Raw genomic sequence first — 17,829 nt, forward strand, 5'->3', positions numbered from 1 at the left:
TTTTATCTGTCATGAACCTTTCAACATTTGACTTCATTGGATATCTATGAGTTCTGGCATTATGAGAGCGGGTGAAAAACGTTCCTCTATCCACTTTCTCCATGACATGCATAATTTTTGTAAGCTTCTGTCATGTCACCTTTTAATTGCCTTTTCTCTAAACTAAAAAGTCCCAAACGCTGCAACCATCCTTGCTCTATCCCCTTAATCATTTTGGTTTTCCTTTTCCAAACTTTTCTTCTGAACCTAAAATATCCTTTTTGAAACAAGGTGACCAGAACTGTTTACTGTATCCCTTCCCTCATGATCTTTAGTATGGGATTTGCCTTTTTCACAGCTGCTGCACACCAGGCCAACGTCTTCATTGAGCTCTCAACTACGATCCCAAGGTCCCACCATAAAACCTGGTGGTCTGTATTCAGTTTGGTGGGTCACACAAGTCCTGCAGACTTTGTACTCTCAGTGGATACAGATCAGAGAAGAGAGGGCTGCAGTTTGAGACATGAGCAATGGGGCTGAAAGATTCCAGAGCCAACAGTAATAAGAGGAGGAGATGTTAAGAGTCTGTGGACGGCAGCCCAGCCGGTGCTGGAAATAGCAAACAATTTTGTTGAGTGCTTTGAGTTTAACCCTCGGTTTTCTGGACGTCAGGGGTGACAGGTGGGCTCATGTTGCCTGTTTAACTCCCTGGAAAGTGTGACTGTGTTTACACAACGCTGTCTCCAATTTCTTTGTCCCAAAAGACACTGCCGGCTGCAGCAGAGGAGAAAAATAATATACATCCCTGGAAGTTGACTTCCCAGCCTTCGAACAAATTGTCCTCAGCCTTGTTTACAGACCTCTCTCTGGAGGGGTCACCCCTCCCCATGTGACAGCATGTCAGCCTTTAGGAAACACGACCCTCTTCCCAACTGATCCTGCCAGCCAATGCACATGTGACTCAGATGATATAAATAGAGCAGAGGAGCTGTCTCAGACAAAGTGCAGAAGCCCAAAGGTTTGCTTGAAGGGTCAGCGCACACAGTTCTAGAACCCAGAAGCAGACGGTGAGACCTTCCGCACGGAGCCTCTCTCCAGTCGCTTAAAAAAAGAAAGGATATAATTTGGAAGCACCGAAGGGGGCAATGGATTACCAGTCGAGCATCATCCGGGACTCTAACCCCATGGAGAATCTGGAGAAACAGTTGATTTGCCCCATCTGCCTGGAGATGTTCTCCAAGCCTGTGGTGATCTTACCTTGCCAGCATAACCTCTGCAGGAAATGCGCCAATGACGTCTTCCAGGTCAGTAGGGGTCCTAGCATTGTCCAAGGTGTGTGTTGGGACAACGGGGGGGGGAGGAGTTGTGGGTGTGTTTTAGGTGAGGTGGGAGCAGCGGGGAGTTATGCCACTTAAATGTATAGATCACCTCTGTGCAAAAGAAGAAGAAGGGGGAAAGGGCAGAAGATCTGGGTTCATCCCCGAACAATATCCCCGGTGTGGTGTACATATCTCAGGTTTGCGGATTCTACTGGGAGGGGGGCAGTTACCAGAACCCTGAGGTCCCCCCTCCCAAGTGGGTACAAACTAATAGCTTCACTGAGCTACAATTCCCAGCACCCTTAACAAACTACAGTTCCAAGGATTCTTTGGGGAAGCAATGAACTGTAAATGTGCTTCAAATGCACAGCCCACATGCTCCTGTCCATGCTTATTCAGAAGCAAGTCCCACTGATTTCAACAGGACTTCCTTCCAATAATACTTGCCTAAGACAGCAGTCTTTGACTTACGGCCAAGTGAGCATGGTTAGGGTCATAGAAAGAGATCAACAGCCCTCCTCACACGTTATTCATGTGAAAAACCTAAGTGTACAGAACAGGGAAAAGGAGCCTCAGTCCCAGGGGCCAAATGCAACCTTCTGGGCCTCTCCCTCTGGCCCTTGGACCTCTCCCAGGTCCCACCATTCTACAGCCACACCCCCTGTCCCCAGGCCACGCCCCTCACTGGCCCCGCTTTGCAGCCCCTTGGGTGCTTCTGCCTGGCTAGAATGTGCCCTTGAACTATGATATTGTTTCTTGCTTTCCTGGAGGGGGTGTGTGAGTGAGTGAGTGTGTATTAAAATGAGCCAACAGCAAAAATTCACCTGTGTTGCTCCACCCACTTTTGCCTCTGTGTCCCGCCCACATCGGGACACCTGGCTGTGCTGGCATACCGATCACACAGAGCCTCTTCTAGAGGGCAGGAGCTCATGCGTTAGGCTTTTGTCTTCCACAACATACAGCTGTCAAGAGCCTATGTCATCCTGTCATCTTTGGGTGGGACTTTGTATCTTAAATTATAGACCTATATGTCAATAGCAACAGAATTTTTGCTTGTTAACCAATCAGTCGCATAAAAGCAGTAACAAAATGGGTATATGCAAAATGAATTAAGCCACTACAAAATGCACTATTCTGTTACAACTGCCTGTCACATATTACCATTCATTATAATCTAAAATGGTAAATGCATGAGTCTGAGAGATAGCTCAGTTGGTAGAGCATGAGACTTAATGTCAAGGTTGTGGGTTCGAACCCCATGTTGGGCAAAATATTCCTGCCTTGCAGGGGGTTGGACTAGATGACCCTCATGGTCCCTTCCAACTCTACAATTCTATGCTTCTGTCTTCTGCTTCCCTAAAGCCATAAAAAAAATTAATACCCTGTTGGAAGCCGCCCAGAGTGGCTGGGGAGGCTAGGCCAGATGGGGTATAAATTATTATACAAGTTTTCACAGTCCTAAGTGTCACATAATAGTCTGGTTCATCCAATATGTACTTTCTTATTTATCCACTTATACAACAAAGAATGGTCTCCATCATAGTGTTGTTTACCTACAAATACTCAAAGGCCAAGATGCCCCTTTTATATGAGTGTGGAAAAGATTTCCCCTGGCTCGAGAAAACCAAGCCCTTTCCCCAGAAGGACCCAAGGCTTGTCAAATGCAGCGTTGCCATTTTCTAGTTGAAAATAAATAAATAATCCCAACTCAACCTTGGTGCTACATGGCTGGAATTTCCAGCAGGGAAATAGCTGCTTTAGTCTTTTTGTGAGGCCTTTAAAAAGAAGTAGCCAAGGTGATGCCCTCCAGGTGTTATGGACTACAACTCCCATCAGCCCCAGCCAACATGGTCAGGGAAGATGGGAGCTGTAGTCCAACAACATTTAGAGACCACCACCTTGGCTAGTTCACCTGCCTTAGACTTAAAACTTTATTATGGGATTCACTTTTATGAACTAAAGGAAGTGCACTTCCAGTCCACAAAAGTTTATGCCATAATGAAACGGTTAGTCTTTAAGGTGTCACAATATTATTTGATGTTTCATAGAATGATCCAAGTTGGGCTCGTCTCTGGCTACTTCCAAGCACAGTTCCGTGTTCTTATTTCATCCCTGAACAGAATGTTATGTTCTGAAAGAAATCACCCTCTGCCCAATCACATTAATGAATGAATTGATTTATTGACTGAATAACTGGAACGACAAGATGAGCCAGCATTGAGCAAACTCATTAGCAGCTCTGTGCAAAAATGCAAAAAAGGAAACAGAAAGGATATACTGTATCAAAGTACTTTAGTTGCAACATGAGTTAAATATAATGAAAATTGCGATAACTGTGAAATATCCTTCATTACTTTTGCCAGGGGTCTCATCCCCTTGAAAATTCAAATACAACCCCTTTCCAATTTCAGTTTGTGTGAATGCACCAAGACCACCTCCCAAGAGAAGCTGTGGCCAGGAGCCAATTGATAAGAGTTCTGGGCCTTTAGGGGACCTGTTTTACTTCTGACACCGCCTTTCCAAAGTGTGTTGATCATTGTTGCCAAACCTCCAAGGCAACAAAACAAGGAGAGTCAGGAAGGAAAACCCAGGGGCAGAGGAGAAATTGGATTCTGTTTGCTAGGACAGGGGGATTAAAGTCTTCCAAAGGTCTTACAGTTAGACAGCCAATTGCGGAGGGGAAGGCAGGGACTGAAGTGCTTGTTGAAACCCAAACCAGACCTGTTGTTCCTTTATTATCACCAAGAGCTGCTTCTCGCAAGATGGCTTCCTGTACAGGCATAATTTCCATCCAGGAAAACCCACATGGCCACTGGGTCATGTGACAAATACATGTGTGAATGCGTCACTTGTAGATGGTGTGAAGATACCTCATGAGCTTCTAGAAGCAGAGTTTTAGGGAAAGCCGGTCCACAGTTTTACCTAATGTGTTTTTGTGCATCGCAACAGTCAGATAAATGCAGATTTCAGAGGATGCTGGTGTTTCAGGTCTCATGCTGCTTTGGAACGTGCAAATTTGATAGATTCTCTTTTAAATGGGAACTGAATTGAATTTCTCCCCCATCTCTGGCTGTCACAGAGTTCTTCCTTTATGATCATAAGCCCTGCTAGATACTCTGAAGGCCTACCCTAGCCCTGCATTCTGCTCCCACAGTGGCCAATCAGATGCCTCCAGGAAGCTCACGAACAGGGCGAGACAGCAGTGACCCTTTCCTGCTCTTGCGCGGCAGTAAATGATATTCAGTGGCATACCAGCTCCCAAATCTGGAGGAGGATGAGCAGCCATGGGTAGACTTACAGAATCCTCCTTCCCACCGGCATCCATTTTGTACTGCTGGCAGTTCATGGTACAGTCACAAGAAGCTATTGTAATAAAATAAATAAATTCCAACACTGTTTCAGCTCCTCTTAAATAACAAAACCCTTCTTTCCCTTATAATCCCCCACTTTGATTGAACCATCTCTAAATGCTCTGCTAAAGAGGACTGGAGCAAGTGGCCTGATCCTATGAAGGGTTGTCCAACCCATTCAGATCTTCTCATCAATAGGATGAAAATTAATCAAGGGCTGGAGCAGATTCTCTCACAGTCATTCTCTAATGGATGTGATTTGCAGCAGGCACAGGATGGACCAAAAGAAAGTACTTTACACCCCACACGCTTAGATGGGCTTTTAAAAAGGAATTAGATCAGGGATAAGGAACTGGGGAACTCCAGTTATTGTTGCACTCAAGCTCCCATCAGCCCCTGCTAGCATGGCCAATGGCCAGGGATGATGGGAGTTGTAGTACAGCAACATCTGGAGGGTACCATGTGCTGTCCATCTCTGGGTCATACAAATTCATGGAGCATAGACTTAAAATCAGTGGGTATTATCCATGATAAAGTGTGGGGCACCTTTCACACTCCCGAGGTTGCTCAGCTGCTTTGGACCTTAGTCATATTCAGCAAAGCTATATTTGTATTCTTCAGTTCTTGTCTTTGTAAGTTAGGGATGGGGACGGAAATCTGTCACTTTCAGTTTCTCATGTTTCTAATCTTAAATTCAATTCACATTTCTGCAGCAATTTGCAGTTGTTATTATTTTAATCCTCATGAAAAGTCTTCAGCATTTTAGTGTAGATCAGGCATAGGCAAACTCTGGGCCTCCAGATGTTTGGGACTACAATTCCCATCATCCCTGACCACTGGTCCTATTAGCTAGGGATGGTGGGAAGTGTAGTCCCAAACTTCTGGATGGCTGGAGTTTGCCTATGCCTGGTGTAGATCTCTCCTTATATACACATTTTTTGCAGCTTTGACATGTGCTCATTTTTGCAAGCAATTTCTCCTAGTATAATGCATTTTTGTATGTTTTCTTCACCAATACATTCATTTTTATGCACATTTCCCCCTTATATATGCATTTTTGTTACATTGGTTGTTGAACTGCATCAGAAAATTTGGAGGTGTGAGTTTTGAAGGATGGCTGTGTTTTGGTTCTCACACATTTTCAGAAAGTGCAAATTGTGATGAATTCAGCTTTAAATGTGAGCCGAATCAAACTTCTCCTGCATTACTAGTTAAAGCAAGAATGGTGAACCAGTAGACCTCCAGGTGTTATTCAGCTACAACACAGGTGGGGAAATCTCAGCATCAGGAAGACATAGGTTCTCCACTCTAGATCTAGAAAGACATGTGAAATAGATAACATGCAACTATGTAATTGAAAACCTAGCTGTGGCCACTGATCTCCAGCTCCAATAGAAAGGTTGTTGTTGCAACTGTTGTTGCAACAGTTATAAAAAGGGTCTTCTGGTTGGATCATCCACTTGGTTTGTTGAGCTTGGCCAGTTTTCCAATGTCATGCTCTGATACAAGTGCAAAGCATGATGGGGTTTTCCCATCCCATAAGGACAACTATGAATCATTCTTACAAGCGTCACCAGATAACTGTGATGATACTTGAATAGCTGAGCCCTCAGGTCATCTTTTCCAGGCCAAACGATGGTAGGATTGGTTGTTTTGTGGGGTCCTTTGCAAAATTTTTTTTTTTAAGATTACTGAACTTTGCCCTTACATTGTTGATGGCACTTGCAGGCTGCTAACCCATACTGGCAAACGGCCCGGGGGACTACCATATCAGGGGGACGGTTCCGCTGCCCCTCCTGCCGCCATGAAGTCATCCTGGACCGCCACGGTGTCTATGGCCTACAGAGGAATCTACTGGTGGAGAACATCATTGATATCTACAAGCAGGAATATACCAGGTTTGTATCACAGCTGCCTTCCTCTTGTTTGCCATAGCTCAAGGGGGAAGTCATAGCTCAGAGGTAGAGCATCTGCTTTGCATGCAGAAGATTCCACATTCGATCCTCAGCATCTTCAGGTAAGCCCGGGAGACGCCTGGAAAGCTACTGCCACCCAGTAGACAATACTGAGAGAGATGGGATAAAGGCAGCTTCCTATGCTTTGAGGGAGAAGCAAGGCTGTCACTCATATTTGGGAAGGATCCATTTGTTAGAAAGTGGGCAGAAAAAAGCAGACCAGTCCAGAAACACTGGGAGGACTATAGGAACCCAGCACACATGCACCGATCCATTTCCATTAGAGGAAGTGGAATTTGGGTGGATTAGAGAGGTATCTGAATATAGTAGGGGAGGCGCTGATGATGCTTTGTGGGGGAGCGGGGTGTCATTAAGTCCTGCCCAGAGTGAAGAAATAGCATTGGCTTCCCAAAATAAAATCAACAGCTCTGCAGAGCCAGAGCTAGCTTCTTGGACACTTTGGCACGCACAGAAGCAAGGTCTAAACATAACCTCAGTGTGGAGGTTAATATTAGAGAGGAGGTGGGAGTCAGTCCAATTCCTACTGTACAAAGAGATGGCCAGGGTCTAGTCTCCATTACCTTCATGTCAAATCCATCTCCCATTATATTCTTGTAGAGAAGCTGGTAAATGTGGACTGGATGAGGTAACAGTTAAGTAGATTTGTAGCTGATTGACAAACCCAGAGAGTGCTCAGTGACGGTTCCTCATCACCCTGGGAAAAGGTGACAGGTGGGGTGCAACAGGGTTCTGTCCTGGGTCCGTTGTTGTTCAACATCTTTATAAATGGCTTGGAAGAAGGAATTGAGGGGGTGCTCATCTATTTTGCAGATGAGCAAACCACTGTGCACTAAACACACAACTATCCTTTGAAATCTGCACTTCTCCAAATTTTGTGATGCAGTTCCCCATTCAAAAAGCATGCCAAAAATGAATAGATGAGTGAAAATGATGTACAAAACTACATTATATGGGGGAGGGGAAGCTTGCAAAATGCATATATTAGGCAAGATGCGTACAAAGATGCATAGCTTAGAAGAAATGTGCACACACAAAAATTGTGTGGACTTTTTAAAAGGAAAAATTGCTAGTTGATGTGGAATTGGAATGGGGAAATGAGAAGCAGAGAAAGACAGAAATTGACAGATTTGCGCATCTCTGTTGTAGCGGTTGGGTGCTGATGAAGGAGAAACACACCTGAGCCACTGTTCCCATTTAACCAAACTCACATGTGAACTCTGGCTTTATTCCCATAAATAAAAAGATGCCATTAAGATGAGAAAAGAGGAGGGAATATGTGTGCTTGTCTTTAAACAAAAGTCCATTACGTCCAGGACTAAGAGTCTCATCTGTCCAACTGGCTTCTTTTGTGTTTTCGCCAGCCGACCCCTGAAGAAGGGAAACCACCCAATGTGCAAGGAACACGAAGATGAGAAGATCAACATCTATTGCTTAACTTGTGAGGTGCCCACCTGCTCCATGTGCAAAGTCTTTGGGGCTCACAAAGACTGTGAAGTGGCGCCCCTTCAAAGTGTCTTTCAGGGCCAAAAGGTACCAGCTGTCGCTTTCAATGGCTTCACACTTGTTTTCAAACTTTTTTTTCAACTTTCTGCCTCCAGAAAACACTTCCCCCCATTGGCTGACCTGCAGGGGGACTCCAAAACCCTTGCCCTGGAAACTCTCAAGTCATTGAACCTCAGACCTAGGGGCCAAACATGGCCCTCCAGTCTTCTCCTTTGGGACAAAAGGGGCCCTGCTTTTTTCACAATGTAAATAAATATATAACCCTACTGAAACCTCCCACGCATGGCTGGCTTGTTGGTGGTAGGGCATAAGCTGTCTTTCAAGGAAGCTGTTGTTCACCATTACTGATCTTCTCATTGAGGGATCCTTGGTAAGCTTCAGAGAAATCTCAGGGGGTAGTTAGATCATTTTTTATTCCAGAGCTAATTGTCTTATTGATGAGGAGTGGACTTTTAAGATGGCAGTGGACGTTATTTCATGTGTAGCAAGCCAGACCTGCTATGTTTTGGTACCCACCTTCCAAGTGGGGCCCTGGATTTCTGCCCCAAACTCTACTTGGATGGACACTACCACATTAGAGCAAAAAGGGGACCCATTGGGAAACCTTGGTGCGTTTCACAAGGACAAAAGGGTTAAGTCCCTTGACCTTAGAGGGGTTCACATCTCATTGCTTGGCATGCAGATAGAGCAGGAGGGAGCATCTCCCATTTGGGTTGAGAGGTGATTGGAGACATCAGGATGTGCTGCGCTGTGCCTTTCAGGAATAGCCTTTGACCGCTAACACAGCTGGTATGGATATACACAGATGACTGCAGTCTCCAAGCAGCCACCAGCAGATTATATTTAGAGTCACTTGAGAGCCGCGAGGTGGTGGAGGACCCCTCGGAAAGGCGTTCAGTCCCAAGGGAGCAGCTGTGAGCAGGGTTGGGTGGCTGGAGGTCTTTTCCCTGGGCTTCTTGGATGGGTGCCATGGAGACTGCATGAATTCTCTCACAGGAGTCAAACAAATCAACCACTGGGTCCCTTCCCCACTGCAAGCACAGCGAAGGGCCATAGCTCAATGGTAGAGCATCTCTTTGGCATGCAGAAGGACCCAGGTTGATTCCCCAGCGTTGAGAGTAGAACCCATGTGTGGAAGTTGCAACTATAAAATAAACAAACCTGCCATGCAGGGATAAGTGGATCACGTAATGGCTTCGTCACCATTCACAGCTCACAATGCAACTCATCCTTCTCACCACAAAGCTAGGTTGAGCTTTGGCATAGCAACCAATGTCAGTTGCACTGTATGAATCATGACAGGGACAAAACAACTGCCCCAAGGCCCACTCACCCAACCAACCCAGGTCAAGCTGTGCACGGCACATTGTCCATGTGAGAGCCACAGTTCAGACAGCCTTTTGGATCCCTGGAAGAGGCAGGGAGGGGTGTTGCCAAGCAGCCAGGTGACAAAAGACCGTCTGTGCTGGCTTCTGCTCGGTGAAAAGCCCATTGTCTCCCAGGGGCTGAAAGGATCGTGTGAAGGTGCCTTCAGAAGCCATCAGGTCTGCAAGGTATTGAATTTGCAGGGAGCATGAGGAGAGGGATTTGCACAAGCAACCACTGAGCTGAGGTTTTCTTAGCAACATCCTCTGTTTCCTTAAGAAGTTCTGCCTCATTCTTTCAGAGACAGGGGGTCTTGGGCTGTGGTGTGCTGGGGCAAATAGCACCTTGCTGAGTTAATAATGATAATGATAAATATTTTCTACACTGTACAACCCCCCTCAAGTCCCTGCCACCAGTTTAGAGTCTAACGAGACATGACATGAAAGGGAAAGGGGATAGAGGAGAAAGGGAAACAAGCCAATCTAGGCTGGAGCTGTTTGTATTACAGGACCACCACCCCCAGCCCTGTCCGAACCCAAATTAGAGGGTTCCTCTTTATCTCCTCTATTAGGATCTTTCATTTATTCCCATAGCCATCCCTTCTTTTACTATTATCCAGAGAAACAGCATGGCAAGCCCTTTCTCTCGAAGGAGAAGGAACATGCAGGATTCCAATCTATTTTTGTTGCCTTCTCTCACACACAGACGGAGCTGACCAACTGCATCTCTATGTTGGTGGCAGGCAATGACAGAATACAGACGATCATCAACCAGCTGGAAGAGTCGTGCAAAGCCACCGAGGTGAGGAATGCAACAAATGACTGAGCCCTTGGAAATCTGAGCAGCGGAAGGGAAACACAACTCTGAGAAATGGCTGGTGCAGGTGTTGACAGGGCGTGGGGTGCGGGGGGGGGGGAGAAAGAAAGATGTCTGCCTGTCTCTGAGGTTCACTGGCTTCCCTCTTTTTCCAAATCTGGGCAGCTAAATCAGGGGAGAAGTCTACTACTCCATTTAGACAAAGCAGTCGCTGCAAACCCACCATGTTCCTCACCTTCATCCACTTGTTTCCTCTCAATCCCTGGCAGGAGAATGGCCGGCAGGTCAAGCAGGACTTGTGTGAGAAGTTTGAAGCCCTCATTGCCACTGTAGAGGAGAGGCGGAGTTGGCTGCTGGAGCGCATCTCCAAGGCGCAAGAAGAGAAAGTTGGCTTCATGCAGAACCTCATCCAGCAGTACAAAGACCAGCTGGAGCAGTCGAGCAAGCTGGTGGAGAGCGCCATCCAGTCCATGGAGGAAGAGGCAGGAGCTGCTTTTCTCATGGTGAGGCAAACTTATGGGCAATGATGGGCAGCCTGTGGACCACCAGGTGTTGGTTGGACTACAACTCCCATCATAACTAGCCATTGGGGTTGCTGGTGGGAGCCTAGCGACATCTTGACAGCTATAGGTTCTTCAGCCCTGTGCTAAGGAAGTGGAGTGGGTGGCCAACTCCTCTTTGTCTTCTGGCTGGAGACCAAGACCAGATTGCCCTCCTGCTCACTTCCATAGCTGCAAGAAACTCAGTGCAGCAGGCCTTGACAATCGTAATCATAACTGCAGGATTTTCTTTGATGACCATTGTGGGTCCATCACTGGCAGTAGGGAAGGGTGGTTGCTTGCAGATCAGGAACCTTTAGCTCTGCCGAGGCACTGGTTTTCTACTGGAAGTAGAATTTAAAAGGCTGGTTCCACCATCCTCCTGGCCTCGATCAGGGGTGGGGGAACCCTGCCGGCCAACTTTGACAGATGGACTGGGCAACCCAGCTGTCAGTCAGATGACACCGTTGTGACGGCAGATGACTCACAGAGCAGATTGCCCTGCCCACCTGCCAAAATTCCCTGCGCAGGGTTCTCAAGATGGCTACCTGTTGCTGGAGGTGCAGCAGGAGTCACACAGAACAGCTCACAGAGCCATTTGCAAGTCTCCTCAGGGGTAGAAAGGAGTAGCACAGGGGGCCTTCAAAGAGCACTGCTGGGAGCAAGAAACCATTTACATGAAATGGAAACTGCTTCCCCCTCCTTGAGCAAGCCATCCCCCTACCACCTATCAGCTGATGGGTTGTTGGGAGCCCCCCTTATTTCAGCAAAAGAACAAGTGGGAGCCCATTTTAGTCTACTGATCATTCCTTGGTAGCCTTGCCCTTCCCTGCTCCACACTGTGCCACCCTCTTCGCTGCATCTCCCTCCTTCCAGGAAGCAGCAGCGACTCACCTGCCAGGCCAGGTAAATGTCTCCACCCCACCATCTACTATTAAATTCTGCTGAGTGCTAGCACCAATCACAATTGAGGGGGAGAGTGACTTTACCCAAAATAAATCCAAGGGAGACTTTGCATATCCTTTTTTAACTCTCCATCTGCTGCTTTAGGAGACCCAACCTCCAAACTGGCCTCTAGATCAAAATATTTGAAAAGAATCACTAGCATATGTCAAATGCCATATAAATGCTATCTCAGTTGTTCCGACAACAACCACCCTGGAAGGTAGGCCACAATGAGACTAAAGGAGAGACACAAGTTCTAATCCCCCTTCAGCCAGAAAACTCATTAGATGACCTTGGGCCAGCCACTATCACTCAGCCTAACCTACCTCATAAGGTTGTTGTGAGGATGAAATAGGAAGGGAAAATCATGTACGTTGCCTTGGATCCCTGGAGGAAGGGCAGATGATCAAAGCAGGTTAAACTTTTAAGATACTGCCACTAAAGGGGGCACAGTTTTAAAGTGAAATGTCTTTATCCACTAATGATCACTCTCTGTTTTTTTCTCCTCCCCTCCCTGTTTCTTCCTCATTCCAGTCTGCCAAGCAGCTCATTAAAACGTAAGTCCTGGAGCACAATTTTCTAAATTGCAGCTTCTGTGTGCAAATTCTTCTGTATGCTGTTCTTCTCAATGAATACAAGATCCTAATGAGAAGCTCTCTCTGATTGAAAGCTTAAAAACAAGGCTCCTTTTCAGAGCTGACCAGCTTAGAAGGGGTGTGCTGTTTTTTTGTTTCTTTGCTGAGTTGTAACACTCCTGATTGCAGAAATTGAGAGGCAGAATAAAGATCATAAAGTATGCTTGGTTCAGTTTGCATTAAAGGTGAACCTTCCATATCCCCACTTCCTCTTGTTCTGCTTCCTCTACACACCCCACTCCAGAAAACTTCTCTTTAGTGCTCTATCGGAGCAAACAGCAATTCGGGTTTTCTCTGGATTGATGTTTGCTCTGATTTAACACTAAAGAGCGGGTTTTCCCTGGGAATGGAGCAGGGTAAAGAAAAAGAAAAAGGCTCGAACCCATGCCTAGAAAGTGCGGGTCAAGTGGGAAACTGCTTGGACCCCTGCTGTTTAGGCACAAAACAGTCAGAAGTGTGGATCAACCCAACAGGTGAACCAAACCAAAGCCATCCTTTGAAATAAATTTCAGGATGAGTTATAACCAAAATTAAAACAACACAATGGGTTAATGAAGTTCTGGGATAACTCATCTGGGAATAAGCCCCACTGAGCATACCTGTAAGACTTACTTGTGAGTGAATTACACTGCACAGGTGCAGTCCTCTACCTACTTACCTGGGGGTAAGTCCCATTCAATTAAGTGGGGATTAACTCTGAGTAGACATGTATATGATAGCATTGGGAAACGCACTAAGAGCAGGAAGAAAAAACCATCTCTTTCCATCCTGTTTTCTCTGTAGAATTATCGAGGCATCGAAGGGTGCTCAATTGGAGAAGATTGAGCCAGGTTTTGAAAACATGGATTATTTTACCATAGACCTGGAAAACATTGCAGAAGCCTTGAGAAGCCTTGACTTTGAGGCAGGTATGGTAAACATGGCACCTTTTCAGTGTTCTTGTCATTTAAAGAATCTTTCCCCTCCATTTAATATTAACAACAACAACAACAACAACAACTTCCAAAGTAACTTACAGATCAATAAAAGCAAGACCAAGTCCCTACCCCCAGAATTCCAAAGATACAACAGAAATGAAAACTAGATGAGTCAGTCACCAATACTAAAAGTCGTTACAAGTCATCTCTCAAGCTTTACTAAGTACTACTGCATGCCAGCTGTCAAACACCACCTATCAAATATTGACACCAAATTTCCTTCAGGGTTTCCTTGAAGGGGTCACATGCAGTTATCAGATATATGGTGCATGCCCAGTAAATATTGAAGATATGTCAAGTGTTCTCCTGAGGAAACATTCATAATGGAAAATTTGGCAGAGAAAATTCCTCTTGTGTCTCAACCGCCTCTCCCACCTGCTCTGTGGCTAAGGTCCATTGCTCCCTGCTAAGGACAGTTGCATCCCCTTGTTTTCTGTTATTAGAGAGGTTGAGCAGACTAATGAAACTGCCTCTACCTGTAAGCTACTTGCAAAACAAAGATAAAGGATTATTAGCACAGCTAGAAATAATAACTAATATTTTCAAATACTGCCCTTTTAGGCATAAAAGGTTTTCAGAGAACCCCATGCATTGTTCCTTATGAAGAAGAGATCACAGCTCAGCGGTAGAGCATGTGCAAAATATTCAGAGCGTCCCAGGTTCAGTCCCCAGCATCTTCGGGTAGGACTGGAAGAGACTTCAACCTGAAACCCTAGCGAGCCCCTGCCAGTCAGTGTAAACGATACTAACTGGGCAGACCAACAGTCGGATCTGGTCTAAGTCATCCTTCTGTGTTCCTTTGAAAGGATGGTTGTAGTGAGCAAACTGCTTTCCTCCCAGTGTTTTCTGCGAGGGACCACAGGTCAGGGGCAGAGCACAGATTTTTCCATGCAGAAGGTCTCCAGTTTGGTTCTTGGCATCTCTTGTTTAAAAGGGATCTGGTAGCAGGAAGTGGAAAGACCGTAGCCTCAGCCACTGCCATTCATCAGAGTAGACAATAGGGGAGCTAATTGTTGGCTGTGCACACACCGTACATTTAAAGGACACACATCCCTAAAGAATCATGGGAAATGTAGTCTGTTAAGGGTGTTGCAGCTCTGTGAGGGGTGAACTACAACTCCCCTGATTATTTTGGGCTGGTGGTGTACTCTAAATGTATGTGGTGCGTTTGCAAGATCCTTCCTAGCTGAACTCCTGGCATCAAATGTCAGTGGATGGTTCCTTGATAGAAAAGGTGGTTCTAAATCTCTTGCATTGTTTATCTCTCCGCCCCCCCCCAACCCTTTTAAGATGAGGAAGATGAAGAGCTGAATGAGGAAGAAGAAACAGAAGAGGGAGACCCACAAGATGAGAAGGTGGATGGTACGTGCATAACTGGAGCAAGCCTGAGCAAGTGAAAGAGAAATGTGGCTGTTGAGAAACTCTTTTAACTTTGGCTGCTCAGAGCATCCACGTTCTTGCTGAGGACTGGTGTTTGCGTGGCACCTTGAATCATGGCAATGCTATTTTCATTTCAATACCATGAGGGAAAAAAGCACCCATGGGATGGCTTTTTGATTTTTGCCCTTCCAGAACTTCACAGCTTTGGCTGCCATTGATGGAGGCAAGGAGATTCACAGTGCAATGGCACCCTGTCACTGGAACGCTGTTCTCAGCAAAGAACACAGGCTAGAGGAAAGAGAGGCCCCATCTGAACTATACATTTAAAGCAGTATCATACCACTTTAAACAGCCATGACTTCCCCCAAAGAATCCTGGGAACTCTTTGAGAGCTGCAACTCCCTTAGAAGAGAGACCGATGACCAACCCCTCTTCCCAGGGCACTCTGGGAATTGCTGTGTGAGGAGAATAGTGCTCTGTGTAACTTGGGGTGAACTACAGTTCCCAGAATTCTTTGTGTCAGTCAGCCAGTCAGTTTTATTGCACATAGCCAAAGGCTGCCACAATGTACACAGAAGCATTCAACAATTAAAATAAAATATACTGGATTGATACAAAGAACTTAAAACATTTATATTATCAAGACATTACTTACTCTAAACAGAGCTATAAAAGTACTTTAATATACAAGTTAAGACATTAAACAATAAAATTTATAAGCTAAAATTATCACATGGCCACTAATATATAAAAAAATAATGTTAATTAATACAATGTGCAATTATATTTGGAGTTTGGTGATAAAGATAAATTCTTTGTGGAGAGCTAAGTGGTATAAATGAGCTTTAAATGTACGATGTGGATGGAGAAACAGTCTTCCCTGTTACAAGGCAATTGCTGCCAGCTGTTGGCCATGTTAGTTGGGGCTGATGGGTTTTGGGGGTCCAATAACAATTGGAGGGTCCACACATTCCCCATCCTTTCCTTGTGTACTAAACTGGTTTCACTTACATGTCTTTTCCACCTTTGTTTGTTTCAGGTCATCAGTAACCAAGGAGGAGGGGGAAATGAATTCCAGAGGGGAAGGAGAAATTCTGCCTGTACGGACTGGGAAGATTTGGGGAGGGGGAGGAAGAGGGGTGTAGTGGGGTGGGACGCCCAAACTGAATGCCCAACAAGCAATGAGGAAAAGGAGCAGGACAAAGTTCAGCTGAAGAAGAGCCATTTGGGATGTGGAATTCTTGGCAGTCCAGAAAGAATACTTGCACAAGGACACTTTTATACACGGGTGCAAAAAGGAACCTTTCATACATTTTATATGCTGTTGGTGTGTGTGTTTTTGTACATAATTGTCATGCACTTGAATTTTTTTTTGTAAAGAAAAAAAGGTAAGCTTTTTCTCCCCTCAGGTTTTTTTTTTGGGGGGGGGAGGGAGCATTCAGAGCACCCTTCCGCAGACCGAAGGATGCCAGTTCTAGGAATTAGTTAGAGTTTCTTTGCACTGCTTAGACTGTTAGGAAAAATGGGAAAGTTTTAGTGTTAGTAGACCTTAGCTAACCAACCGTACCAATAGTTTTAGTCAACTTTTTTGATCTAGGAAGAAGGATCTGATAAAAGAATATTATCTGCCTCAGTGCCTGTAGCTGAACTTTAAAAGGTGTCTGCCGATTTCTATGATTCTATGATTCTATGATTTTACTTCTTTGTTGTATATAGTTAAAATAAAATGAATTCCAGTTTTATCTCAATTGGTTATTTATTTCAGCCAATCAATCTCTATTATTATGATCACAGATCAGCCACTAAGTTACAGTCAAACAAATGCAGTTTTCAGGCCAAGAAAAGACTATTAGGAAGAATTACCGGTACTTATTTAGAATATTTATAACCTGCCTTGCAAACAAATGATTCATACTTAAGTTATAATACTTTTGGTCCTCCTCTAGATCAGGGGTGGCCAACTCTCAAGAGACTGCGATCTACTCACAGTCAAAGTTGATCTACCGGTCAAAGTTGTTGAGCTTTTTTAGGGAGGAAGAAAAGAAGGCCTGTTTTTTAGGGGGTGCAGGGCTAAAATGTTGATAGGGGAGCTGAAGTTGTTAGTTGTTGAGCTTCTTTGTGGGGAGCCGGTTATCTGCCAGTGATCTACCACAGACGTCCAGTGATCTGCTGGTAGATCACGGTCTACCTGTTGGACGTGCCTGCTCTAGGTAAAGGTACCCCTGCCCGTACGGGCCAGTCGTGACCGACTCTAGGGTTGTGCGCTCATCTCGCTCAAGAGGCCAGGAGCTGGCGCCGTCCGAAGACACTTCCGGGTCACGTGGCCAGCATGACGAAGCTGCAACTGGTGAGCCAGCACCAGTGCCGCACACGGAAATGCCGCTTACCTTCCCGCTATAAAGCGGCACATATTTATCTACTTGCATTTAGGGGTGCTTTCGAACTGCTAGGTGGGCAGGAGCTGGGACCGAATGACAGGAGCTCACCCCGCCGCGGGGATTCGAACCGCCGACCTTATGATCAGCAAGCCCTAGGCACTGAGGTTTTACCCACAGCGCCACCCGCGTCCCTCGTGCCTGCTCTAGATGTTGCTAAACTACAACTCTCATTAGTCTCAACACACAATGGTCCTGAGTCGTTTATTTATTACATTTGTATACTGTATACCCTCAGGTTTCAGGGCAGTTCACAATAAAAAATCACAACATCTGAATATAAAATCACAATATCAAACTACAAAATACATTACAAAAATAAGAACAGCCCAATAATCCCCCCTCCCCAACACATTTTAATAATGGCCTGAGCTTGTACTGGACAGTGGCTTCTGGCTCTAAGGCTTTATAGGTCAAAATCAGCATTTTGAATTGGGCCTGGAAACTAAATGGCAGACAGTGCAGTTGGACCAGGATTGGTAATATGCTCAAACTGTTTTTCCCCATTGAGCAAACTGGCCACTGAATTCTATGCTATCTGAAGTTTCCAAACAGTCTTCAAAAGCAGCCCTATGAAGCCCTATGAGGCACGTCCAACAGGCAGATCGTG

General features: G+C 45.4%; 1 protein-coding gene across 1 annotated transcript; it reads left to right on the forward strand.

Moving 5' to 3' along the window:
- Positions 1 to 961: 961 nt before the first annotated feature.
- On the forward strand, positions 962 to 16,285 carry TRIM63 (tripartite motif containing 63). The gene is made up of 9 exons (XM_081204097.1): positions 962 to 1,283; positions 6,377 to 6,546; positions 7,986 to 8,154; positions 10,198 to 10,293; positions 10,578 to 10,811; positions 12,327 to 12,349; positions 13,211 to 13,335; positions 14,695 to 14,766; positions 15,824 to 16,285. Exons 1-9 carry the CDS (start codon positions 1,125 to 1,127, stop codon positions 15,832 to 15,834), a joined length of 1,059 nt encoding a protein of 352 aa, XP_081060223.1. The 5' UTR covers positions 962 to 1,124; the 3' UTR covers positions 15,835 to 16,285.
- The last annotated feature ends 1,544 nt before the right edge of the window (positions 16,286 to 17,829 follow it).

Source organism: Podarcis bocagei (assembly GCF_964188305.1).
Source record: "Podarcis bocagei genome assembly, chromosome: 7".
NCBI lineage: Eukaryota > Metazoa > Chordata > Lepidosauria > Squamata > Lacertidae > Podarcis > Podarcis bocagei.